The sequence below is a fragment of the Jaculus jaculus genome, chromosome 8 (genome assembly GCF_020740685.1).
Source record: "Jaculus jaculus isolate mJacJac1 chromosome 8, mJacJac1.mat.Y.cur, whole genome shotgun sequence".
Taxonomy (NCBI): domain Eukaryota; kingdom Metazoa; phylum Chordata; class Mammalia; order Rodentia; family Dipodidae; genus Jaculus; species Jaculus jaculus.
The window spans coordinates 1,751,903-1,778,880 of record NC_059109.1 but is presented as its reverse complement, the minus strand read 5'-3'; the positions used below and the strand labels follow the sequence as shown (position 1 = coordinate 1,778,880).

The following is a 26,978-nucleotide window of genomic DNA, read 5'->3' as shown; positions in this document are numbered from 1 at the left end:
ATGGCGGCGGCGGCGGGAGCTGCAGCGGCGGCGGCCGCCGAGGTGCGGAAGGGGAGGGGGAGAGGCGGGTGCATGCCCGCGCGCGCGCCCGGGGGAAGCGCGCTCTCGTGCAATGCTCCGGGGGTGCAACGGGGCCGGGGGGCCGGAGCGGGACTTGCAGCTCTCCGAGGGGCCAGCACCGGGGGCGGATGAGGGGACCCGGGGGTGGGAGGTGGGGGGAGTGGGCGCGGAGGCGCGCGTGCCGCCGCCGGCTGCCCCAGAGTGGGTGGCGGGCGCCGCGGCCCCGGGAGCACGCGCGAGGGGCACGAGGGGTCGTCCGCCGGCCTGGGGGTCGGTGGGCGTTGGAGGGGTTGGTGGCCGGGGTCCCCGCGGCCTGGGGGACAAAGGGGGAGCGGCGCGTGCAGCCGGGAGGAGGGGGCGGGGCCGGGGCGCCGAAGCCCCGCCCCCTCCCCCTCCTCTGCTCCCGGCCTCAGAGATGCGGGGTCTGCCGAGAGGGCGGGGGCCGGTGCGGGCCCGGGGCCGGGGGCGTGCGGCCGCCGGGGGCAGCCGCGGCCGGGGACGGGGGGGGCGCCCATCGAGGACGAGGTAGGCCCCGGAGCCTGCTCTCTCTTTCCAGGGCCCAAGCGTCCTGGGCCCCCCAACTCTCCACTGGGCTCACTGGCCCTCCCGTGCCCTGTCTCCCCTCTCAGGGGGACCCCCCTGCGGAGATGGGGGCGCTGCTGCTGGACAAGGAGCCCCGGGGAGCCGCCGAGAGAGGTGAGTGTCGCCGGAACGAACGTGCTGGGCCGGGACCTTGGTCACCGGAACACGGGATCCTCGGAGCCTTTTAAGCCTTGAACTTTTTTTTTTTTTTTTTTTTTGGTCTGTTTCCCTACAGTTCATGGATCTTTAGGGGACCCCTCTCATAGTGAGGAGACCCTGCCCAAGGCCAACCCCGACTCCCTGGAACCTGCCGGCCCCTCATCTCCGGCTTCTGTCACTGTCACCGTTGGCGATGAGGGGGCTGACACCCCTGTAGGGACCACGCCACTCATTGGAGATGAACCCGAGAATCTGGAGGGAGATGGGAGCAGAATCCTGCTGGGTGAGAAGGCTGGGGAGTGCGGGGGGGGGGTATGCTGGGGGGAGGGAGGGAGTTTTCTGGCTCTGCTCTCCTTGTGAACTGTGTCTTCTCTTCCTTTGCCTGTCTTTCAGGCCATGCCACAAAGTCGTTCCCCTCTTCCCCCAGCAAGGGGGGTGCCTGTCCCAGCCGAGCCAAAATGTCAATGACAGGGGCAGGAAAATCGCCCCCCTCTGTGCAGAGTCTGGCTATGAGGCTGTTGAGTATGCCTGGGGCCCAGGGAACCGCACCAGCTGGGCCTGAGCCCCCTCCAGCCACCACCAACACTAATCCGGAGGGGCAGCCCAAGGTGCACCGAGCGCGGAAAACCATGCCCAAGCCGGGAAATGGACAGGTGAGGATGACAGGCTTGGACCTTTGTTGTTGTTTCTTTGTTGTTAGTTTCTTCCTGGGTATTTAGTCTTGGGCCACAAAGTATCGAATATTGGGCTAAGCTTTGTGACTGGTTCCTGTCTTCCTGGAGTTTACATTCTTAGGGGAGGAGTGATCAGAGCAGAGGAGACAGGGTGTCATTAATTAAATAGTTAGTGTCCTAATTACTGCTATGATGGTGGCTGCAGAGGAACTTTTCAACCAGCATTCTGACCTCTGAAGGAGTCCTGAGAGAGCTTTTTCATCCCTCCTTGGAGGCCCCTCACCCTCCATGGCTAAAGATCTTAATGGGAATCCCTCCTGGGAAAGAGGTGTATGTGGTCCACTGAAGTGACAGAGGCCTAGAATCCTAAGGACCAGATTTTAAGGGCTCCTGTATAGCTTGGCTCCTCATATGGTTTGCAAAGGTAGTTTCTATCAGGACTGTTGTTTTCTGTTGTTGGTGATGGTGGTGTGTGTGTGTGTGTGTGTGTGTGTGTGTGTAGAGTACATAAAATATAAACATAAATCTGACTATTTATCTTTGGTTTTTTGACGTAGGGTCTCACTAGCTCAGAGTGACCTGGAATTCACTAGGTAGTCTCAGGGTGGTCTTGAACTCAGGGTGATCCTTCTACCTCTGCCTCCCGAGTGCTGGGATTAAAGGCATGTGCCACCATGCCCAACTCTATTTTTCTTTTTAAATATTTATTCATTTATTTATTTGCAAGAGAAAGATAGAGAATGGCGTCAGGTCCTGTAGCCACTGCAAACATGTGCCACCTTGGGCATTTGGCTTATGTGGGTTCTGGGGCATTGAACCTGGGTCCTTAGGCTTCGCAGGCAAGTGCCTTAACCACTAAACCATCTTTCCAGCCCTGTTTTTCTTTTCAAGGTAGGGTCTTACTCTAGCTCAGTCTTAGAATTCACTCTGTGGTCCCAAACTGGCCTTGAACTCACAGCAGTCCTACTTCTGCCTCCTGAGTGTTGGAATTAAAGGCATGTACCATCATACCTGGCTCCTGATGATTTATTTATTTTTAATTGGTTTGGTTTTTCGAGGTTACTATGTAATCTCAGGGCAGCCTTGAACTCACAGCGATCCTCCTACCTCTGCCTCCCAAATGCTGGGATTCAAGGCACACCCAGCTTTTTTTTTATTTTATTTTATTTTATTTTATTTTTTTTAAGTAGGGTCTCATTTTAGTCCAGGCTGACCTGGAACTCAGTCTAAAGTTACAGACTGGCCTCAAAACTTACAATGATCCTCATCTTCCCATCCTGCTACCTCTGCTCCCTAGTGCCTGGATTAAAGGCACCCCTACGCCCAGCTTCTAACCATTTGCTTTTTTTTTTTTTTTTCTGGTTTTTCAAGGTAGGGTCTCGGTCCAGCCCAGGCTGACCTGGAACTCATTCTGTCGTCTCAGGCTGGCCTTGAGCTCACTGTGATCCTCCTACCTCTGCCTTCCAAGTGCAGGCATTAAAGGAGTACGCCACCACACCCAGTTTACTTTTATTTTTATTTATTTGAGACAGAGGGCATGTGATCATGACAGGACCTCCCACCACTGCAAATGAACTCCAAACACATGGCACACTTTGGTTAAAGCTAGGTGGTCATGCTTTGCAAGCAAACACCTTTAACCACTGAGCCATCTCCTCTAACCAGCAACCTGACTTTTTTATTTATTTGAGTTTTTAGGTAGGGTCTCGCTCTAACCCAGACTAATCTGGAACAAACTATGTAGTCTCAGGCTGGTCTTGAACTCACAGCAGTCTTGCTACCATAGGGCTCCCAAGTACTGGGATTATAGGTGTGTGCCCTGCCACACCACACCTGGCCCAACCTCACCATTTAAGGCACTTTTGTTGTTTTGAGAAAGGGTCTCACTATGTAGGTCAGGATCAAACTCGACGTAAACTAGCCTGGTCTTCCACTCATGTCCTCTTGCTTCAGCCTCCGGAGTGCTGGGATTACAAGTGTACACTATCACACCTAGTTTATCTAAACTATTTTTATGTAAGATTCAGTGGGATTCCTTGCACTGGACGTGGTGATGTGCACCTTCAATTCCAGCACTCTGGGTGAGAAGGCTGGGGAGTGCGGGGGGGGGGGGGTATGCTGGGGTAGGAGGATCCCTGTGAGTTCAAGGTCATCGTGGAGTACAGTGAGACCCTACCTCAAAAAAACTCCAAGTGTGTGTGTGCACACGCATGTATTTATGGATATACGTAATGTCATTCAGCCATCCATCTCTACAACTCTTTCCTTCCTCACTCTAGCCCTTAGGCAAACTACCATTCTTTATGTTGCTCAGGGTGTGATTACCCTTCACTACCTCTTCTTTTTCTTTCTTTTTTTTTTATTATTTTATTTATTTATTTATTTGAGAGTGACAGACACAGAGAGAAAGACAGATAGAGGGAGAGAGAGAATGGGCACGCCAGGGCTTCTAGCCTCTGCAAACGAACTCCAGACGCGTGCGCCCCCTTGTGCATCTGGCTAACGTGGGACCTGGGGAACCGAGCCTGGAACCGGGGTCCTTAGGCTTTACAGGCAAGCGCTTAACCGCTAAACCATCTCTCCAGCCCTCACTACCTCTTCTTAATTGTAGTGATACAGTATTTTTCTCTCAGCAACTGGCCTATTGCAGTTAGCATACTGTTCTTGGTTCCTCTATGTTGTTGTATATATCAGATTTTTTAAAAAATTAACATTTTATTTTTGTTTATTATAATATATTTTGTGTGTATGTGATTTTTCGGGGCAGGGTCTCACTCTAGCCCAGGCTGACCTGGAATTCACTATGTCATCTCAGGGTGGCTGGGAACTTGAAGCGATCCTCCTACCTTTGCCTCCCAAGTGTTGGGATTAAAGACATTCCCAGCCCCCCTTTTTGTTTTTTGTTTTTGTTTTTCGAGGTAGGGCTTCACTCTAGCCCAGGCTGACCTGGAATTCACTATGTAATCTCAAAGTGGCCTCGAACTCACAACAATCCTCCTACTTCTGCCTCTCTAGTACCGGGATGAAAGGCCTCACCCACCACCCCTGGCTCACAGCCCCTTTTTTTAAGTCTGAGAAATACCCTATTGTATGCATAGTCATCCATACACAACGGTGATGTTGCTAGGGACCTCCTGCAGTACAGAAATGCATGGTTGCTGGGGTCCCTCATGTAAAAAGATACAGTGTTTCAATATACCCTACACACTTGTAATTTAAATCCTTTCTAAATTATAATACTTAATATAATGCAGTGCTTCGTGAGAAGTGTTTTGCAGCTGCTGCTGTTTTGTTTTTTTTAAGTAGGGTCTTACAGTCCAGGCTGACCTGGAATTCACTGTGTGGTCTCAGGCTGGCCTCACAGTCATCCTTCTACCTCAGCCTCCCCAGTGCCGGGATTAAAGGTGTATGTCACCATGCCTGGCTTCAGAGTTTTTCTTTTCTTTTTTTTTTTTTTTTTTTGAGGTAGGGTCTCACTCTGTCCCAGGCTGACCGGGAATTCACTATGTAATCTCAGGGTGGCCTCAAACTCAGGACAATCCTCCTACCTCCGCCTCCTGACCAAAGGTGTGCACCACCACATCTGGCTCAAGAGTCTTTCTTTTGAAATTGTATTTATTTATTTCCATGCTTACATGCTTGTGCGGGTGTGCTTCCCAGGTCTCTTGCTGCTGCAAATATATTCCAGACACAAGCCGTGTTTTTCAGCTGGCGTTATGTGGGTGCACCACCACATGGTATTGTTTTGATTTTTTTTTTTAAGATTTATTTTTATTTACCTGAGGAAAGAAAAGAGAGAGAATGGGTACACCAGGACCTTCAGTCACTGCAGATGCATGTGCCACCTTGTGCATCTGGTTTTATGTGAGTACTGGTGAGTCAAACCTGGGTCCTTAGTTTTTCAGGCAAGCACCTTAACTACTAGGCCATCTCCAGCCCTATTTTGAAGTGTTGCTGTGTGAGCCAGGGCCTCTTGTCAATGCAAACAAACTCTGAACTCCAGGTACTTAGGACACTTTGCATCTTGTCTGAGTTTGAGGTTGGGAACTGAGCTCACGCCAGTACGCTTTGAAAGCAAGCACCTTGTACTGCTCAGCCTTTTCCCCAGCCCTAGACTAGACACAAATTTTTTGTTTGTTTGTTTAGTTTTTTGGTGTTTTTTTTTTTTAAATTATTGATTTGGGGGCTGGAGAGATGGCTTAGCGCTTAAGGTGCTTGCCTGCAAAGCCAAAGGACCTAGGATTGATTCCCCAGGACCCATGTAAGACAGAGGTGGCATATGTGTCTAGAATTCATTTGCCGCAGCTAAATGCCCTGTTGTGCCCATTCTCCCTATGTGCCTCTCTCTGTCTCTCAAATAAATAAAGTAAAGCAAAGATAAAAGTATTTATTTATTTATTTGAGAGAGGATGAGCACACTAGGACCTGCAGCTGCTGTAAGTGAACTACAGATTCGTGTGCCACCTTGTGCATTAGCTTATGAGGGTCTTGGGGAATCAAAGCTGGGTTCTTTTTCTTTACAGGCAAGCGCCTTCCTAAGCTATTTCTCCAGCCCCATCTTTTTCTTCTTTTTCTTTTTTTTCCTTCCTTTCTTTTCTTTTTCTTTTCTTTCTTTCTTTTTTTTTTTTTTTTTTTTTTTTGAGGCAGATCTTGCTCTAGCCCAGGCTGACCTGGAGCTCCTGCGGGACTCCTGCGGGTCCTCCTACCTACATCCTCTCAAGGTTTTTTTTTTCCCCCAAGGTAGGGTCTTGCTGTAGCTCAGGCTTACTTGGAATTCACTATGTAGTCTTAGGGTGGCCGTGAGCTCATGACATTCCACCTAACACTGGTATTAAAGGCATGCCCACCACACCTGAATTTTTAAAAATATTTTTTCATTTTATTATTAATTTATTTGTGTGAGAGAGAAAGAAAGTGGCAAATGGAGAGAGACAATGGGCACACCAGGGCTTCAGCTGCATGTGCCATGTTGTGCCTCTGGCTTATGTGAGTCCTAGGGAATTGAACCTGGGTTCTTTGGCTTTATGGGCAAGCTCCTTAGCTGCTAAGACATCTCTCCAGCCCCCGGATAATTTTTTAAAATTTATTTATTTGAGAGAGTGAGAGAGCAAGCCATCTTCTCCAGCCCATTTTTTGGGGTGGGGGTAGGGTCTCACTCTAATTCAGGCAGACTTGGAATTCACTGTGTATTCTCAGGCTGGCCTCGAACTCTGCCTCCATAGTGCTGGTATTAAAGGCGTGTGCCACCACACCTAGTACAATTTAAAAATTTTTGAATTTATTTATTTGAGAAAGATTGGCCATGCCAAGACCTCTAGCCACTGCAAATGAACTCCAGACACATGTGCCACCTTGTGCATCTGGCTTGTGTGGGTACTGGGGAATCGAACCTGGGTTGTTAAGCTTTGCAGGCAAGCACCTTAACCAGCTTTCCAGCTGATTTTTTTTTTTTTTTTTGGTGGGGGGTGTTTCAAGGTAGGGTTTTGCTCTAGCCCAGGCTGACCTGGAATTCACTATATAGTCTCAGGGTGGACTAGAACTCACAGCAATCCTCCTACCTCTGCCTCCTGAGTACCTGGATTAAAGACCTATATCACCAAACCCAGCGATTTTTTAAAATATTTTATTTTTATTTATTTATTTGACAGAGAAAGAGGGGGGGGGGAGAGAGACAGAGAATGGGCACACCAGGGCCTCCAGCCACTGCAAACGAACTCTAGACACATGCGCCCCCTTGTGCATCTGCCTTATGTGGGTCCTGGAGAGTTGAACCAGGATCCTTTGGCTTTGCAGGCAAACACCTTAACTGCCAAGCCAGCTCTCCAGCCCCCACCCCCATCCCCTGGCAAATCTTTTTATAAGTAATATTTTCATGCTGCATCAGTGAGTCGTGTGGGTTGGTGGTGTGTGCCGCTACATGGCTGGGGTTACCTGTGTGGTCCAGCTTTTGTGAGGGGTGGTACTGGAGGAGGTGGGGCTGCTTGTCCCGCCTGCCCTTGGGAAACAGCTGTTCTTGTTGGTTGCTACCTTAAGAGCTCTGGGCTTCAGGTACCATGTACGGGATATGGTGTGCAATGCCACCCCCTACCTGGGCTGCAGGCAGATCCAGGCAGGACAGTTTGTTCCTTTGGTGACATGATGCAATGTTCTCAAGCTCCCTTGGGTTGTAGTGAGTTCCCTCTCCAAGACTGAGCAACATTGTGACCCAGAGCTCTTCCTTCCCTCCCACTGCAGCCCCCAGTCCCGGAGAAGCGGCCGCCAGAAGTGCAGCATTTCCGCATGAGTGAGGACGTGCACCCGCTGGGCAAGGTGACTTCAGGTCAGTCCTCCCCCGCCTGCCTGCGGCTCAGGAGGCCGTGTCCTCTAAGACTGCATCCTCACTCCCTTCTCTCCTTTCAGATGCGGCCAAGAGACGGAAGCTGCCCTCGGGCGGTGGCCTGGTGAGCCTGAGAGGCCAGACCTCTCCGGGGTTTCCCCTGGGCCCCCTCCTGCCTTGCAGAGGATGGGGCTTGGTGGGGCCGCGCCAGCAGACTCAAGTTTTCTGGTCTTTTTCTAGTCAGAGGATGTGGGCTCTGCCCGGGGTTCAGAAGTGACCCTGGAGAAGGGGGACCCCCGGTCCCTGGACGAGTGGGAGACGGTGGTGGGCGACGACTTCAGTCTCTACTATGACTCCTATTCTGTGGATGAGCGAGTGGACTCTGACAGCAAGGTGAGCCGAGCGGCTCGCTCTCCCTCACCTGTCTGCCGTCTCCCGGTGTCTCCTGTCTGTCCCCCTTCCTTCAGAACACTCACTAACACTGTTCCATGCTGTCTGCAACTCGTTCCAGGGTGTTTCCATCCCATGCCTTATTTTACTGAAAATTTTTTTTTTCTTCTTTATTGAGGTAGGGTCTCATTCCGACCCAGGCTGACCTGGCACTCACTCTGTAGTCCCTGGCTGGCCTCGAGCTCATGGCAGTCCTCCTACCTTTGCCTCCTGAGTGCTGGGATTGTTTGAAGAGAGAGGGAAGAAATAGGTGTGCTTCTTCCCACTACAGATGAACTCCACGTCATGTGCCTGTTTTTGCATCATAGGTACTGGGGTATTGAACTGGACTTGTCAGACTTTGCAAGCAAGAGCCTTTAATGGCTAAGCCATCTCTTTAGTTTTTAAAAACAATTTTAAGAGAAGCCAGGCGTGGTGGTGCACGCCTTTAATCCTAGCACTCTGGAGGCAGAGGTAGGAAGATTGCCAAAAGTTCAAGGCTATCCTGAGACTACATAGTAAATTCCAGGTCACCCTGGGCTAGAGTGAGACTCTACCTTGAAAAACAAAAGCAAAAAAAAAAAAAAAAAAATTGGGCTGGAGGGATGGCTTAGCAGTTAAGGCATTTGCCTGCAAAGCCAAAGGACCCAGGTTTGATTCCCCAGGACCCATGTAAGCCAGATGCACAAGGGGCGCACATATCTGTAGTTCATTTGCAGTGGCTGGAGGCCCTGACACACCCATTCTCTCATTCCCTCTTTCTCTGTCAAATAAGTATATAAAAATAAAATTTTTAAAAATTGACAGTTTTTATAAATACAGTATAATGTATTCTGATCATCTCTCCTTCTCGGAACCCCTTCTCCAGTTAGTCCCACTTCCTTCCCACCCCTTGCCCCTTTATACTGGCATAGCCTTTGTCTTGCACTCTGGGGTCAGCACCCCACTTTGGTGGGTTGCTTTGCTCCTCTTGTGTTCACTGGGAGTTTCATCTCATACGGTATCCTGGGAGTTTTGTGTGATGCCAGGGGCTGCACACAGGGCTTGCAGATGGGTGGTGGGCACGGCACGCTCTCTGCTGCTGAGCTGCATACCCAGCCAGGCTTTGCTGCTTCTGTGCCCCTCTATCCCAGAGACAAGTAGACCCAAGAGGGAGCAGTGAGCTGCAGGCAGTGTCACCGCACATCTCCCCACATCAAGTCCAGCTAACCTGCGGTTTCTTGTAAGAATGTTCCTATGTGTATCTCTAAACAAACACAAGCCTTTTTGTTTTCATAGAACTAGGGTTTGAATTTAGGATCTCACATGTTAGGAAAGATCTCTACAACTGAGTTCCAATACTAGCCCTCTTTTTATTTTTATTTATTTGTTAATTTATTTATTTCTTTGAGAGAGACAGAATGGATGTACTAGGGCCTCCAGCCACTGGAAACGAACTTCAGATGTGTGTGCATCCTTGTGCATCTGGCTTACATGGGTCCTGCAAGCAAATGCCTTAATTTATTTTATTTACTAGTTTATTTATTTTTTTTACGGGGCAGGGGAAATCAAGGTAGGGTCTCACTCTGGTCCAGGCTGACCTGGAATTCACTACATAGTCTCAGGGTGGCCTTGAACTCATGGCCATCCTCCTAACTCTGCCTCCTGAGTGCTGGGATTAAAAATATGTGCCACCGGGGGCTGGAGAGATGGTTTAGCGGTTAAGCGCTTGCCTCTGAAGCCTAAGGACCCCAGTTCGAGGCTCGATTCCCCAGGACCCACGTTAGCCAGATGCACAAGGGGTCACACGCATCTAGAGTTCTAGAGTTCGTTTGCAGTGGCTAGAGGCCCTGGCGCGCCCATTCTCTCTCTCTCTCTCTCTCTCTTCCCCTCATTCTCTGTCTTTCTGTCATTCTCAAATAAATAAACAACAACAAAAAAATGTGCCACCACACCCGACCTTTTTTTTTTAATCCAAGATAGGGTCTCACTCTAGCCAGGCTGACTTCAATTCACTTTGTAGTCTCAGGGTGGCCTTGAACTCACAGCAATCCTCCTACCTCTGCCTCCTTAGGGTGCTGGAATTAAAGGTATGTGCTACCACATATGGTGGCTTTTCATTTTCTTGATTCCTTTCTTCTTTCTTTCCTTACTTCTCTCCCTGCCCAAGTCCTTCTTTCTTTTTTGAGATAGGATAGCTCAGATTGACTTTAAGCCTCTGGTTCCCATGTGATGGGATTACAAATGTGCCACCAAATTGGGTTTATAAAACCTTAGTCTCGCTGGCTGGCACCCTTGTGATCTTAGCACTCAGGAGGTGGAAGGAAGAGGATTAGATGTTCAAGATCATCCTCAGGACACAGTAAATTCCAGGCCAGCCTGGGTTCCCTGGGACCCTTTTCAAAAACAAAACAAGCCAGGTGTAGTGGCCCATGCCTTTAATCCTGGCATTCAGGAGGCAGAGGTAGGGATTGTCATGTGTTCAAGGACAGCCTGAAACTACAGTGACTTCCAGGTCAGTTTGGGCTAGAGTGACAAAGGGGGGAAAAAAAAAGCCAGGTGTGGTGTAAACACCCTTAATCCCACTTAATCCCAGCAGAGGTAGCAGCATCCCTGTGAGTTCAAGGCCACCCTGAGGCTTCATGATGAATTCCTGGTCAGCCTTTTTTGGTGGGATTGAGGGGGTTTTGTTTCTCTTCCCATGTATTTGATCACTTCTCTTGCTGATGTGGCGTCCCCAGTGGGTGCAGATGATGTCGGGTATTATAGAACTCATTAACTCATTCAGGGTTTTTTTTGTTGTTTTTTTTTTTTTTTTTTTTTTTTGACATAGAGTCTCACTCTAGCCCTGGCTGACCTGGAATTCACCATGGAGTCTCAGGAGGGCCTTGAATTCACAATGATCCTCTTACCTCTGCCTCCCAAATGCTGGGATTAAAGGCGTGTGCCACCATGCCCCGCATTTTTTAAATATTTTATTTATTTGAGAGACAAAGAATGAGGCAGAGAGAGTTAAGAGAATGGACACGCCAGGGCCTCTAGCCACTGCAAATTCCAGATGCATGGCTTTCATGGTGGGTACTAGGGAATCAAACCCTGGTCCTTGGGCTTTGCCTACATTTTAACTGCTGAACTATCTCACCAGCACGCTCATTCAGTGCTTTTTTGTTTTGATTTTTTTGATGTAGGGTCTCACGCTGGCCCAGGTTGACCTGGAATTCACTCTGCATTCTGAGGGTGGTCTCAAACTCTTGGTGATCCTCCTACCTCTACCTCCCAAGTGCTAGATCAAAGGCGTGCGCTACCACGCCCCCGCTTTCGGTGTTTTGTTTTATTTTTAAATTTATTTAATTTTTTAAAAAGATTTTATTTATTTGAGACAGAGAGTGGGGGGGATGGGCGCACCAGGACCTCTGGCCACACTGCAAATGAACTCCAGATGCATGTGTCACCATGTGCATGTGGCTTATATGGGATCTGGAGAATTGAACCTGGGTCCTTAGCCTTCTCCAGCAAGGTCCTTAAACGCTGAGCCATCTCTTCAGCACCCTCATTCCGTGTTTTAACATTGGCAGTCTTGTCTCTGAGCTTCATAAAACAGATCACACTTGTCTCTTCCGGAACTTGCTTTTGTCAAAGCATGTTGCCGAGACCCTCGCTGCCGTAGCTGTAGCACCTTTGTCGCTGCTCTGTGGTGTTGCACGTCCCCATTTGATCCAGCCTCTCCCGCCTCTTGTGCCCACACCCCCTTCTCCGGGTGGCCTTCCCTGGAGGCCGCAGGGGTCACCGTGCCCTGCTCTGCCTCTGCCAAGTCCTCCCCAGGACAGAGCTGGGTTTGCTGTCTCCCCAGCCCCATTTCCTTCTCCCTCAGTCTGAAGTGGAGGCTCTGGCCGAACAGCTGAGCGAGGAGGAGGAGGAGGAGGAAGAGGAAGAGGAGGAAGAAGAGGAGGAGGAGGAGGAAGAGGAGGAGGAGGAGGAAGACGAGGAGTCGGGCAATCAGTCGGACAGGGTGCGGGCGCCCGGGCCGGCTCTCCGGCAGGGGGCGCTGCGGGGCGGCGGGGCGGGCGCAGGCAGCGCGCGCCGAGACGGGCGCGAGGGCGCCATGGGGGGACCCCGGCCCTTAGCTCCCGCTCCTCCGCAGAGTGGCTCCAGTGGCCGCCGCAAGGCCAAGAAAAAGTGGCGGAAGGACAGCCCGTGGGTGAAGCCATCCCGGAAGCGTCGAAAACGAGAGCCTACGCGGGCTAAGGAGCCTCGAGGTGAGGGCGATGCGCGGTGGGACCCTTTGCTGCAGTCCCTTCCCTCCCCCTGCAGTCCTTTCCCCTCCCCCCTGAAGCCCTTTCCCTTCCCCTGCAGCCTCTTCACCCCTGCAGTCCCTTCCCTCCCCCCCAGCTCCTTCGCTTCCCCTGCAGCCCCTTCCCCTCCCCCTTGCGGTCCCTTCCCTTCCCTTCTGCAGCCTCTTCACCCCTGTAGGCCCTTCCCTCCACTTTGCAGTCCCTTCTCCCCCCTACAGCCCCTTCTCCTCCCCCCTGCAGCTTCTTCCCCTCCCCTGGAAGACCCTTCCCCTCCCCCCTGCGGTCCCTTCCCTTTCCCCCCTGCAGCTTCTTTCCCTCCCCTGGAAGTCCCTTCCTCTCCCCCTGCAGTCTCCTCCCTCCCCCCCAAGCCCCTTCCCTCCAACCTTCCCCCTGTATCCCCTTCCCTTCCCCCCTACAGCTTCTTCTCCTCCCCTGGAAGTCCCTTCCCTCCCCCCTGCACTCTCTTCCCCTCACCCGACAGCCCCTTCCCTCCCCCTGCAGCCCCTTCTCTTCCCCCCTGCAGTCCCTTCCCTCCTCCCTTCCACCAGCAGTCCCTTTCCCCCTGTCCTCCAGCCCCTTCCCTCCCCCCCAGCGCTTACGCAGCTCCTTCCTCCCCCCCCCACCTGCCGCCCCACCATCCCGCCCCCCATGCAGCCCCCTTCCAGCCGGGGCACTCGAGCATGCTCCGCCAGCCCGCAACACGAGCTCGCACACACTCTCGCTCTCCCTGTCTCTGTTAGGAGTGAATGGTGTGGGCTCCTCAGGCCCCAGTGAGTACATGGAGGTCCCTCTAGGGTCCCTGGAGCTGCCCAGCGAGGGGACCCTGTCCCCCAACCACGCTGGTAATTAATTGCCAAGTGCTGGGGCAGGGAGCCACTGGGGGCGCTGCAGGCTGCAGGAGGGGTGGGGGAACCCTGCAGAGTCAGCAGTGGTGTCCATGCCAGGCTTCGGGGCTCTGGAAGGTAGACTGGGTGGGACTGAGAGGACCCTCTGGGTGAGTGAGGAAAGCCCTCCACCCCCTTCAGCTCCTTTTCTTCCTGCTCAAGGGGTGTCCAATGACACGTCTTCGCTGGAGACGGAGCGCGGGTTTGAAGAGCTGCCCCTCTGCAGCTGCCGCATGGAGGCGCCGAAGATCGACCGCATCAGTGAGAGAGCCGGCCACAAGTGCATGGCCACCGAGAGCGTAGATGGAGAGGTGTGCCTGGCTGCCCATAGGGCAGGGGCTGGGAGAGCAGGCCTGGACCCAGGCCCCAGCCTCATCCTTGGGTCCGTCCACCCTCTTCCCCCAGCTGTCAGGCTGCAACGCTGCCATCCTCAAGCGGGAAACCATGAGACCCTCCAGCCGAGTAGCCCTGATGGTTCTCTGTGAGGCCCACCGTGCCCGCATGGTCAAACACCACTGCTGCCCAGGCTGCGGCTACTTCTGCACTGCCGTGAGTGACCAGCGAGTGGAAGGAAGCCCTGCCCTACGGAGGATGGCTCAGAGCCTGACCGCACCCTCTCTCTGTCCAGGGCACCTTTCTGGAATGCCACCCTGACTTCCGCGTGGCCCACCGCTTCCACAAAGCCTGTGTGTCCCAACTCAATGGGATGGTCTTCTGTCCCCACTGTGGGGAGGATGCTTCTGAGGCCCAGGAAGTGACCATTCCACGAGGTGATGGAGTAACCCCTCCAGCCTGTGCTGCCGCCCCAGCACCCCCGCCCCTGGCACAGGATGCCCCCGGAAGAGTGGATACCTCCCAGCCCAGGTATTGGCCTCTCTTCCCTACTGTCTGCCCCTCGCCCTGTCTCTTCTGCCTCCGGACCTCAGAACTTTGTCCCACAGCGCCAGGATGCGAGGGCATGGAGAGCCCCGCCGCCCACCCTGCGATCCCCTGGCTGATACCATTGACAGCTCGGGCCCTTCACTGACCCTGCCCAATGGAGGCTGCCTCTCAGCCGTGGGACTTCCTCTGGGGCCTGGCCGGGAGGCCCTGGAAAAGGCACTGGTCATCCAGGAGTCGGAGAGGTGAGGGAGTGAGTGCTGTTCTCCGGTGGCCATTCAGGGGCACCCGTCCCCCAGAAGAGAGGTGTGGTGAGGATGGCATATCTGAGCTGGCCACCCTTTCCTCCTCCATCCTCCCTCCCTGCAGGCGAAAGAAGTTGCGCTTCCACCCGAGGCAGCTGTACCTGTCAGTGAGGCAGGGGGAGCTGCAGAAGGTGGTCCTCATGCTGTGTGAGTGTGGTGGTCCTCAGCCTCCGCGGAGCCCCAGGGGCATGAGCACAAGGGCCGCTGGCCTCTCAGTGTGGTGGGGAGCACATTACTCTTGATGGGGCGGTACTGACACACTGGTCACTGGGTGCCATGCTGGCTGTTCACATAACTTGGTGCACAGGCCAGCCGCCTCGTGGCAGTGCATGATGGAGCAGGCGCTCTGTGCCCTGGCCGAGGCTAGCACAGAGAGTCCCCAGCAGGGACCCTGGGAAGCCTTCCTGGAAGAGGTGCTGCCATGCACCTCATTCTCTTACTTGTCCATCCCTCTCCCGGTGTGGTGGACTCTTCCCTGCAGTGGACAATCTGGACCCTAACTTCCAGAGTGACCAGCAGAGCAAGCGCACGCCCCTGCATGCAGCTGCGCAGAAAGGCTCGGTGGAGATTTGCCACGTGCTGCTGCAGGTCGGTGGACCCTGGCAGGCTAGGTCCCAGCCTTGCCCGGCCCCCAGCTGCCCCTCCACAGCAGCAGCCCTTGGTCCCAAGGCCGGCCCCAGGCTCTCCCACGCCGGCCGGCCCGCAGCAGCCCCATCCCTCCTCACAGGCGGGAGCCAACATCAATGCCGTGGACAAGCAGCAGCGGACGCCGCTGATGGAGGCTGTGGTGAACAACCACCTGGAGGTGGCGCGCTACATGGTGCAGCGCGGTGGCTGTGTCTACAGCAAGGTGCGGCAGCCTGCAGGGCAGCCCAGGAGTCAGGACCCTGCATAGGGTGCCACCTGGAGACGCATCTTCCCTTCCTTGTCTCCCTCAGGAAGAAGATGGCTCCACCTGCCTCCACCACGCAGCCAAAATTGGGAACTTGGAGATGGTCAGCCTGCTGCTGAGCACAGGGCAGGTGGACGTCAACGCCCAGGTGAGCAGCCAGGCCTGTCCCTGCTGAGTGGGCCCCTTCCTCCAACATCTATCCTCTGAGCCTTTTGTTGGTTTGTTTGTTTTTTGTTTTTTCCGGGTAGGTCTCACTCTACCCCAGGCTGATCTGGAATTCACTCTGTAGTCTCAGGATGACATGAACTCACACCGATCCTCCTACCTCTGCTTCCTGAGGGCTGGGATTAAAGGCGTGTGCCACCACGCCCGGCTCCTCTGACCCTTTCATGCACTACCTCCCTCTGCAGCTGTCCGTCATCCTCCTTCATTTGTGTTCCGTCCTCTCTTCTTTCTCTGTATCAGTTTGCAGAACAGTGAACATCTTGCCTTAGCCTCAGAAAACACCCCTGCAGGTTCCCTGTGAGCTGGGGTGAGCCTGTTTTGGTTGTAGTTTAATAATACCATTTCCTTGGGCTGGGGAGGTGGCTCAGTGGATAAAGCACTTGCCACACAAGCATGAGGACCTGAGTTCAGATCCCCAGCACCCATGGAAAGCTGCCTCTGTAATCTCACTAAGCCTCAGGTGAGGAGGGAGTAGGGAAACAGGAGACTCACTCAGAAGCTTGTGGACCAGCTGACCTGGCAAATGCAGTAGTGAACAAGAGGCTGTGTCACAGTGGAAAGCGAGGCCTGACAACTCAGGTTGTCCCTTGACCTCCACACACGCACCTTGAGGCACACATGCTCACTCACTCACGTGAACACACCCATTATACTCACCAAAATGTAGACGTGTGTGTGTGTTACCATGCCTCATCTTTGGATGTCCCCCCTTGCCCAGGAGGAGTCCCCACCAAAGTAGGCATGATCTAGCCCATGATCTTTGAAAGCATGCTGACCTTTAGCACATTGGCTGCCTCAGACTCAGGCTCTCCTACTTCCCTGGGAGCTCTGGTCCTTCCCCTGGGAGGTGGATTGCTGAAGTCAGTCTTTGCAGTGAGCACCAGAGATGCAGCTCCCAGGGGTCCCAGTTCCTCACTGCTTCTGGGAATTGAGTGGGCAAGCCACAAATGGGGGCATCTGGGAAAAAGTTTTTTGTTTTTTTTTTTTTGGTTTTTCGAGGTAGGGTCTCACTCTAGCCCAGGCTGACCTGGAATTCACTATGGAGTCTCAGGGTGGCCTCAAACTCATGGCAATCCTCCTACCTCTGCCTCCAGAGTCTGGGATTAAAGGTGTGCCCCACCACACCCGGCTGGAAAAGTATTATTACTTAATACTTTTTGTTCTCTTTTTAGATGTAGATACTGTGATTTTTTTTTTTTTAATGAGAGAGAATTGGTGCACCAGGGCCTCTCCCCACTGCAATCAAACTCTAGACACATGTGGCACCTTGTGCATCTGGCTGACATGGGTTCTGAGGAGTCGAACCTTAGGCTTTGCAGGCAAGCACCTTAACCACTAAACCATCTCTCCAGCCTACTTATATATTTATAACCTTTTTTTTTGAGATAGGGTCTCACTGTAACCCAGGCTGACCTTTTTGAATTCACAGTGATTCTCCTGCCTCTGCCTCCTGAGTGCTGCGGTTGTAGGTGTGTGCCACCACGGCCAGCAATCCTTTAAGTATGTGTGTGCCCACATGCACATGTGGGCAGGTGCATGTGTGTCATATGCAACTCTTTTCCTGGGGAGACAAAAACACACGTGTGTGCCACAGATGGAGCTGGAACAGCAGGCCAGAGCACAGAGCACCCGTCTTGGTGGACCAGTGAGTTGGGGTTTCTTATGGAACAGGGGAAGGGGCTGCTGACTGGGCCTTGGACGACTCAAAGGCCGCGGTGAAAAGCCCACCCAGCATAGGAAGCTGTCATGGAAACGGTCTCGGAGCTCACTGCAGGACATGCAGGCAGCTGGTCCCGTCTCCTCCCACAGTGCTTTGTCCTTCCCGTAACTTTTCTGAGGGATCCTGCAGCCTTTCCCCAGACTTGACCTTGAGCCTCTCCCCCCTCCAGAGCGAGTGTTTCAGTCTAGAGGAAATGGCTGCACCCCTCAGCAGTTGCCTGCTGCTCCTGTCGTCTTGGGGAGTGGTCCTGCAGCCTCAGTTTCCACTCCCAGTTTCTTGTTCCAGGCCTGCCTTCTCCCTTCAGGAGGAGAAATTCGCTACAGAGCAGTGTGGGAGTGAGAGGACTGCTTCATTAGCACAGTTTGCCGTCTTTCTTGTTTTTGTTTCTTCTTTTTTGTTTTGATTTTTCAAGGTAGGGTCTCACTGTAGCCCAGGCTGATCTGGAATTCACTATGGAGTCTCAGGGTGGCCTCGAACTCACGGCGATCCGCCTACCTCTGCCTCCCGAGTGCTGGGATTAAAGGCGTGCACCACCACGCCCGGCTTGTTTCTTCTTTTTTAACATACTTCTTTTTGTTTTGTTTTGGTTTTTTTTGGTTTTCGAGGTAGGGTCTCACTCTAGCCCAGGCTGATCTGGAATTCACTATGGAGTCTCAGGGTGGCCTCGAACTCACGGCGATCCGCCTACCTCTGCCTCCCGAGTGCTGGGATTAAAGGCGTGCACCACCACGCCCGGCTTGTTTCTTCTTTTTTTTTGTTTTTGTTTTTGTTTTTCAAGGTAGGGTCTCACTCTAGCTCAGGCTGACCTGGAATTCACTCTGTAGTCTCAGGGTGGCCTTGAACTCACGGTGATTCTCCTACCTCTGCCTCCCGAGTGCTGGGATTAAAGGCGTGCGCCACCACGCCCGGCTCTTCTTTTTTAACATACTTCTTTTTGTTTTGTTTTGGTTTTTTTTGGTTTTCGAGGTAGGGTCTCACTCTAGCCCAGGCTGATCTGGAATTCACTATGGAGTCTCAGGGTGGCCTCAAACTCACAGTGATCCTCCTACCTCTGCCTCCCTAGTGCTGGGATTAAAGGTGTGAGTAACCACGCCCAGCTTAACATATTTCATTTTTATTTATATTTGAGACAGAAAGAGGCAGAGAATGGCCTTTCCAGGGCCCCCATCCACTGCAAACAAATTCCAGAAGCATGCGCCACCTTGTCCATCTGGCTGACATGGGTCCTGGGGAATCAAACCTGGGACTTTGGCTTTGCAAACCAGTGCACTAACCACTAAGCAATCCCTCCAAGCCCTTGTTTTGCTCAGGTTGATCTGGCATGTATCCTGTAGTCCCACGCTGGCCTCGTGAAACTCGTGGCGATCTCTTAACCTCTGCCTCCCAAGTGCTGCGATTAATTATTTATTTATTTGAGAGAGGGAGAGAGAGAGTGGGTGCATTATGGCCTCCAGCTACTGCAAACGAACTCCAGATGCATATACCCCTTGTGCATCTGGCTTACATGGGTCCTGGGGAATTGAACCTGGGTCCTTTGGCTTTGCAGACAAATGCCTTAACCATTAAGCCAGCTCTCCAGCCCCCCTTTTTGTAATTAAAATTTTATTTTACTGTTTATCTTTTCACAATTTTTATTAACATTTTCCATGATTATAAAAAATATCCCATGGTAATACCCTCCCCCCACTTTCCCCTTTGAAATTCCATTCTCCATATTACCTCCCCATCTCAATCATTCTACTTACATATATACAGTACCAACCTATTAAGTACCTTCCTCCCTTCCTTTCTTTTCCCTTTATATCTCCTTTTTAACTTACTGACCTCTGCTACTAAGTATTTTCCTTCTCACACAGAAGCCCAATCATCTGTAGCTAGGATGCCACAGATGTGGCAGCCCCCTTTTTTAAAAACATTTTTATTTGAGACAGAGAAGAGAGGGAGAGAGAATGGGCGTACCAGGGCCTCTAGCCACTGCAGAGGAACTCCAGACACATGTGCCACCTTGTGCATCTGGTTTATGTTAGACCTGGAGAATCCAGCATGGGTCCATAGGCTTCGCAGGCAGGCAACCTTAACCACTAAGCCATCTCTCCAGCCCCCCTTTTTAAAATATGTATTAATTTCAGGGTGTGTGTGTCTCTACTGCAAATGAACTCCAGACACGTGCACCTCTTTGCATCTGGCTTTATGCAGATGCTGGGGAATTGAACCTGGGCCAGCAGGCTTTGCAAGCAAGGACCTGTTATGGCTGAGTCATCTCCCCAGCCCATCCACCTTTGTGCGACAGGGTCCCCTAATGGGAGCTAGTCGAGTAGGCTGGGCTGGCTAGTTGAAGAAGCTATATGGTTCTGCGTGTCTCTGCCTCCCTACCTTCCTTGCATCCTGGGTTCTGGGGACCAAACTCGGGTCCCTGAGTTTTCAAGGCAAACACTAATGAACCATTCCTTTCCCTAGCCTCATCCCACTCTACAGATGAAGAAACAGCTCCCCTCTTGTGGAGAGAACGGGGATTCACACTCAGATGGCTCCCGGGTGTTCACTTTGAGGAACAGGGCTGGGCTTCCCTCCCTCTTCACTTCCTTCCTTGCTCCCACAGGACAGTGGGGGGTGGACGCCCATCATCTGGGCAGCAGAACACAAGCACATTGACGTGATCCGCATGCTGTTGACCCGAGGCGCTGACGTCACCCTCACCGACAATGTGAGTCCGGCCGGGCTTGGGAGGAGGTGGGGTTGGCCTCAGGCTCCTGAGAAAAGTAGGCCCAAGGGTTGAGCTGCTGTACCCCATCCTCTGCCCTCATCTCACAGGAGGAAAACATCTGCCTGCACTGGGCCTCCTTCACTGGCAGTGCTGCCATTGCTGAGGTCCTCCTGAATGCCCGTTGTGATCTCCATGCGGTCAACTACCACGGGGACACGCCCCTGCACATCGCTGCCCGGGAGAGCTACCACGACTGTGTTCTGTGAGCCTCGCAGGCCTCAGCCCTGGCCGCTCCTCCACCCCACTGCAGCCCCAGGCTCCGGGCACAGGCTCCCTCTCCCCTCCCCAGGTTGTTCCTGTCACGCGGGGCTAACCCTGAGCTGAGGAACAAGGAGGGGGACACAGCGTGGGACCTGACCCCAGAGCGCTCCGACGTGTGGTTTGCACTTCAGCTTAACCGCAAGCTCCGGCTCGGTGTGGGCAACCGGGCGGTCCGCACCGAGAAGATCATCTGCAGGTGAGCAAGCCCCGGCCCCGGGCGCCTGCCGCCACCACCGCCACGTTCTTTCTGGGCCCATGCACCCTGAGGGCAGCCAAGACTCCAGAACTACCCAAATTACCCTGCCAGTAGAGCTGACAAAAATAGAGGTGGTGTAATCCCAACACTGAGGGAGCTGAGGCAGGAGAATCATAGGTCTGAGACCATACTGTCTCAAAAACTTAAAAAAAAAAGAGGGTCTATTAAAATTTCAGTTGGGAGCTGGATCTCCCCAGCTATGGAGAGCACAGAGACCAGCTCTGGGAACTGCGAGCTTCAAAGAAATCACCTTTAGGAAGAGTGTCTTCTGCCAGGCATGGTAGCCTGCACCTGTTGATGCCAGCTCTTGGGAGACAAGAGATAGGATCGCCACATCAGTGCTAGAACATTTGTCTCATGTGGAGGTAGGAGTTCAAGGCCACCCTGAGACCACATAGCGAACTCCAGGTCAGCCTGGGATAGAACGAGACCCTACCTCGAAACAAAGAGAGAAGTGGTCTCCTGCAAGCTAGCAAGTTAGTGCTCGCCTGTGACTCCAGCAGCTCAGAAGGCTGAAGCAGTTTAAGATCACAAGTTCACAGCCCACCTTCCTTGAGCTACAAAGCAAGGTAGTGGCCAGCCTGAATAATGTAGCCAGATCCTGTTTCTCCGAAACTGAAAATGGGCCAGAGCTGATGATGTATGTGCTCAGCTGGTGTGTGTGTGAGGACTTGATCCAGTTCCCAGAGCCCAAGTAAATGCTGAGCAGGGTGGTATGCGCCTGGAATCCCAGCTCTGGGGAAGAGGAGCCTGGAGGGTCTCTGGGGCTCACTGGCTAGGTAGACTAGTGAATGGTGAGCTTTATGAGGAACTCCATCTCCATAAGAAAAAAGGCTGGTCAGGTGGTGGAGGTTGGAGGAGCAGTCTGAGTTTGAGGCCAAGCTGAGACTACATATGCATAGTGGATTCCAGGTCAGCCTAGGCTCTAACTCTACCTTGAAAAACCAAAATAGCCCGGTGTGGTGGCGCACACCTTTAATCCCAGCAGAGATAGGAGGATCGCTGTGGGTTCAAGGAAGAAAGAAAGAAAGCGGGGAGGGGAGGAAGGAAGGAAGGACCAAAATAAATAGAAAAAAATGGAGTGTGATAGAGGGAGACACGTGATGTTGACCTATGGCGCACGCACGCATGCACACACATGACCAGGGCCTGGCTTGGTAGCATTTTAGAGGAAGAGGTTAACCACTATCCTAACTACATCTCAAGTTTGGAGCTAGCCTAGCTACATAATCCCCTGTCTCAAAAAGAATAAACCCCAAACCAAAAAGCAGGGGAGGTGGCTAGATGGGGATTTAACTCAGTTGGTAGAGAGTGCGTGCCTGGGTTTGGTCTCCAGCACCACTTAAGACAGACATGGTGATGCACAGACTAATCCATCACTTGAGGTGGAGACAGGATCAGAACTTCAAGGTCATCCTTGGCTGTGTAACATAGCTAGTTTGAGGACACCCTGGGCTGCACAAGATGCCGTCTCAAAAGTGTAGATAGTGGGGGGCCATACCTCAGTGATAGAGCACCTTTTTCATGTGCTGAAAGCCCTGGGTTATCTCACAACTCTAATCCCAGCACTGGGAGACTGAGGTAGGATCACTGAGTTTTGAGGTCAGCCTGAGGCTACCTTAAGACCCTGCCTTAAAGTCTCTACTACTGGAGAAAAAAGGCCCATGTAATATTTGAAATGTAAGTATACTGAAATATTATTAATCTGAAACTGAAGTTTTACTGGGTAGCCTGCATTTTATCTGGCATCCTCCTAACACCCCAGTGAACCCCAGCACTTTCCTTCCCAATGCCTCCTCAGGAACATCCCCAACCTCCTGGCACTTGGACCAGCCGCCCCCCCGCCCCCTGCCTTAGCACCCTGGCCCCGTCTTTGCTCCTGCAGGGACGTGGCCCGGGGTTATGAGAATGTACCCATCCCGTGCGTCAACGGCGTGGACGGGGAGCCGTGCCCCGAAGACTACAAGTATGTCTCTGAGAACTGCGAGACGTCCACCATGAACATCGACCGTAACATCACCCACCTGCAGGTGAGGGGCCTACGCTACCAACCTGGACGCTAAGTACCACTGGGTCAGTTGTGTCCAGCAAGGCCAACTGGCCAAGGGAGCAGGGGCTCCGAGGAGCCTCCTTTGGGGTTGAGTCCATATAGGGAAGGGCTCATTTTCCTAGGTCACATTAGGGTATTGTGACTGAGCTCCTAGTGACTGTAGGGACACCTCTTACCAGCCACACCAGGATTCCCCCTTCATTCTGAGGCCATCACCAGTGACTGTCCCTAACATGTGGACCCATGGTTGAGGGACGGGATCACTGGAAGCTGAGGGCAGGGCAATATGGGCCTCCCACTGAGCCCTCACCTCCCGTCCCAGCACTGCACGTGTGTAGACGACTGTTCCAGCTCCAACTGCCTGTGTGGCCAGCTCAGCATCCGTTGCTGGTATGACAAGGTGCGTGAGCCTCACCCGCCAAGGACACTCGACTGCTCCATCGAGCAACTGCAGAGACCTTGTTCCTCACCTGCTGTGTTGGGGAAGTAGCAGGGAGTGGCGAGCCTGGCAAGTCCTGGGACGCAGCCAGGACCTAATGGGTGTCAGCCCAGGTATATGCAAATCCACTTTGCTGCCATTGGGCTTCCTGGTCAGTGACCTCAGAGCCTGCGGCGTCCCCCTCCCAACTCCAGGTTGGGGTCATAGTGGAGTTTGCTGTGGAATCCTGGGGTTCCCCGGGAGCTAAGGCAAGCCCCACACAGAAACTGCTGTCCCCCCCCCCACACCCCAGGACGGGCGGCTGCTCCAGGAGTTTAACAAGATCGAGCCCCCCCTGATCTTTGAGTGTAACCAGGCATGCTCCTGCTGGCGAAACTGCAAGAACCGTGTGGTGCAGAGCGGCATCAAGTGAGGCGCCCACCCCCAGAACCCCGCCTCACCTCCACCTTCCCTCCCCCGAGGCTCTGTCAGGTTCTTGGGCTCAGTGTTCCCTCTCTTCACCCCTAGGGTGAGACTGCAGCTCTACCGTACTGCCAAGATGGGCTGGGGGGTCCGTGCCCTGCAGACCATCCCCCAGGGAACGTTCATCTGCGAGTGAGTCATGATGGTACCTCTGTAGCTAGGGATATGGCCCCAGCTGGCTCCCAGACCTCCCTCTGCCCTTCCACATGATGGGTCGCCTCTCTTCCTCCTCTGACACCTACCCAGCAGCAGAGGACACAACCACCCTTGCACCAAGCTAGCCGCCACCACTGCCTCGCCTCCTGACCAGGCTACACACACTTTGTCTGCACCCTTCCTATCGAGGGCAAATGCCAGTTTTAGAACTAGACCTGGGTTTCAGTTTGCCCCTGGCCGAGTCATTTAACCCTACTCTCTAATGTAATAGCTCCCTCTATCTGCTTCCTTAGAGACTGTCCCTCTTCAGCTGTCCCATCTTCTCACTGGCAACCTTTCCTGTGGCCTTTAGAACAAACACAGCCCTGTGCCTGTTCAAGGGACTGTCCACTTCCTCTCCTGTGTGCCCTCTCGGCTTCTCAGACAAGTAGTGCCCTCTTTCTGGGCCTCAGCTTCCCCATTGTTCATTGCTTAGCGCCCCCTTCCCCCCCCCCCCGCTGGTAGGACTGTGCACCCCTTTTTCTCCTCCAGACACTCCCTGGCCCCACAGTGTCCGCTCTCCCATGGTGGTTTGTGGTCAGTGACAGGCAGCTGAGCAGACGTGAAAGCGGGTCTGGGTGGGGAGAGCTGGAGCCTGGAGCCCTGCTCACTCCGAACCATGTTCCTGTCCACAGGTACGTCGGGGAGCTGATCTCGGATGCTGAGGCCGACGTGAGAGAGGATGACTCTTACCTCTTTGACTTAGACAACAAGGTGGGCAGGCGACCCCTCTGTGCCCTTTCTTCCGGGCGCTTGTTTCTGAAGCCCCCTGGGTGTCACTGCAGGAGAAGTTGGGCAGGCAGCCAGGGTCAGGGTGGGTGTGAAGTGTGCCATCCCTCCCTTTAGGATGGAGAGGTATACTGCATCGATGCCCGTTACTATGGCAACATCAGCCGTTTCATCAACCACCTGTGTGACCCCAACATCATCCCTGTTCGGGTCTTCATGCTGCATCAAGACCTGCGATTTCCACGCATCGCGTTCTTCAGTTCCCGGGACATCCGGACGGGGGAGGAGCTAGGGTGAGGCACCCCTCGGCCACATAGGGGTGTAGGAGACAGAGAAGCTGGGCCTGAAGGCTGAGAGCATTTGCAGGGATTGGGGGAGCCACAGTGTGTCTGGTGCCTCTGGGAGGGCTTGTTACACAGACCCTAAACGCTGGGGAGCTGGCTCGTGTCAGCCTGAGGTCTGAATTCTCACCTCAGCGCCCACGTACTCCCGGTGGTGTGGCCCGCCTGCCATCCCAGTGTTCAGGAGGTAGAGACTTGGTCCTTGGGACAAGCTGGCTAGGTAGAAAGCCAAATTGGCAAGCTCTGGGTTCAAAGGAGAGCTCCCGGCTAGGTAGAGAAGGTGGAGAGTAGTTGAAGACGGCACCGACCCCAGCCTCTGGCCTCCACACGAGCCCATGCACAGGCAGACGCGAGGGATGGCTCGGCCGTTAAAGGCGCTTGCTTGCAAAGCCTGATGGACCAGGTTCAAATCCCTCCTACCCACATAAAGCCAGATACACATGTCTGGAGTTCATGTGTAGTGGCAGAGGACCTAGCATGCCTACCTTCTCCCCCCCTCCCCATACTTGCAACTACTTAAAAATTATAGCTAGGCCAGGCATGGTACTGCATGCCTTTAATCCCAGCACTAGGGAGGCCGAGGTAGAAAGATCACCATGCATTCAAGGCCACCCTGAGTCTACATAGTGAATTCCAGGTCAGCTTGTACTAGAACAAGACCCTACCTCCAAAAACAAAATACACACACACACACACACCTGGGAAAAACACCCCCTCAAAAAAATTATTGCCAGGCGTGGTGGTGCACACCATTAGTCCCAGCAGTTGGGTAGCAGAGGTAGGATTCCCGTGAGTTCAAGGTCACCCTGAGACTACATAGTGAATTTCAGGTCAGCATGGACTAGAGTGAGACCCTACCTTGGAAAAAAAACATAAACAAATGAAAAGCCTGTAATCCCAGCCAGCACTTAGCAAAGGTAGAAGGATTCCATGAGTTCAAGGCCACCCTGAGACTACATAGTGAGTTCCAGGTCAGCATGGACTAGAGTGAGACCCTACCTTGAAAAAAAAACCAAATAAATAAATAAATAGCATGTAATCCCAGCATTTGGGAGGCTGAGGCAGAAATACCATAAATTTAAGCACAGCCTAGGTAATTTAGCAAGAGAATCCCGCCCCCCAGCAAGCCTCTAAATAACTGCAAGCAGGGCTGGGGTCCAGGTCGGCGGTAGAGCGCTTGCCTGATGTGGGCTCAGTCCCCAGCACCAGAAGAGCAAAGAGCTCTGACCCTTGGCAGGTTGGGGTGAGTGCTCATAAGTGCCGACGCTCCTCTGGCAGGTTTGACTATGGTGACCGCTTCTGGGACATTAAAAGCAAATACTTCACCTGCCAGTGTGGCTCTGAGAAGTGCAAGCACTCGGCGGAGGCCATCGCCCTGGAGCAGAGCCGCCTGGCCCGCCTGGACCCCCACCCAGAGCTGCTGTCGGAGCTTGGCTCCCTGCCTCCTGTCAACAGCTGAAAATGGACCACCTACTTTCCTGGCCAGGTGGCCAGCCACCACCTCTTGTCACTTGCTGCTCCCAACCCAGGCCTGGGGCACTGCCACCTGTGTCCAGCGTTCTTCACACATTCCTCCACGGCTGACCCCAGCCAGGCCCGGAGGTCTGACAGACAGCCCCCTCCAGAGCTGCTCTTCCTGGAAGTGTGGCTCTGCTGAAATTTGATGAGGTCTGGCCAATTGGTTTTCTGTGTTCTTAATAAATGTTGAATTTAGTAACTAACTGTCTGGGTGACTGTTGTGGAGCGGTGAGGAGGAGTCCCACATGGCCACAGAGATTGTGTCTGAGAAGCAGAAGTGGGGTGCAAACCATGCTGTGGGAGGGGAGCACCACTGGCCACAAGAGCTTAAATAAAGACAAATGACCATGTTGAGATTTTTAGCAAGAGTTTGGGTTGGAGTATATTCCTCAGCTCAGGTACTTTGCAAAATTCATCAAGAATTTCCTTATCTGAGTGTGTCAGGTCTGTCCTGCTGTGGCCTGGGGCACTCCAAGCAAACCGCCCTTGAGTCCCAGTTCCAAGCCACTGGTCTTGCAGTTGTGGATTTCAGGAGGAACTAGTGTGTCAGGGACCGCACGGGCAGGG

The 26,978-nt window shown here is 53.1% G+C and overlaps 1 protein-coding gene across 2 annotated transcripts; it reads left to right on the top strand.

The window, feature by feature from the left end:
- On the top strand, positions 1 to 26,610 carry Ehmt2 (euchromatic histone lysine methyltransferase 2). Of its 2 annotated transcripts, XM_045156216.1 has the most exons (28): positions 1 to 42; positions 690 to 756; positions 878 to 1,084; positions 1,195 to 1,454; positions 7,710 to 7,794; positions 7,875 to 7,915; positions 8,032 to 8,184; positions 12,071 to 12,208; positions 12,341 to 12,455; positions 13,232 to 13,333; positions 13,538 to 13,686; positions 13,781 to 13,924; positions 14,004 to 14,239; positions 14,317 to 14,499; positions 14,624 to 14,706; positions 15,041 to 15,147; positions 15,287 to 15,409; positions 15,498 to 15,599; positions 19,996 to 20,100; positions 20,208 to 20,362; positions 20,450 to 20,617; positions 22,563 to 22,707; positions 23,050 to 23,127; positions 23,459 to 23,574; positions 23,674 to 23,760; positions 24,459 to 24,537; positions 24,670 to 24,845; positions 26,172 to 26,610. In XM_045156216.1, exons 1-28 carry the CDS (start codon positions 1 to 3, stop codon positions 26,350 to 26,352), a joined length of 3,627 nt encoding a protein of 1,208 aa, XP_045012151.1. In that variant the 3' UTR covers positions 26,353 to 26,610. The 2 variants fall into 2 exon arrangements, with proteins under 2 accessions (XP_045012151.1, XP_045012152.1); XM_045156217.1 differs by lacking the exon at positions 8,032 to 8,184.
- The last annotated feature ends 368 nt before the right edge of the window (positions 26,611 to 26,978 follow it).

Coding starts and splice junctions, on each gene's coding strand:
- Ehmt2 (XM_045156216.1), top strand. CDS start 1: ATGGCGGCGGCGGCGGGAGCTGCAGCGGCGGCGGCCGCCGAG. Junction 1,085..1,194: donor TGGGAGCAGAATCCTGCTGG/GTGAGAAGGCTG, acceptor CCTGTCTTTCAG/GCCATGCCACAAAGTCGTTC. Junction 7,795..7,874: donor GCTGGGCAAGGTGACTTCAG/GTCAGTCCTCCC, acceptor CTCTCCTTTCAG/ATGCGGCCAAGAGACGGAAG.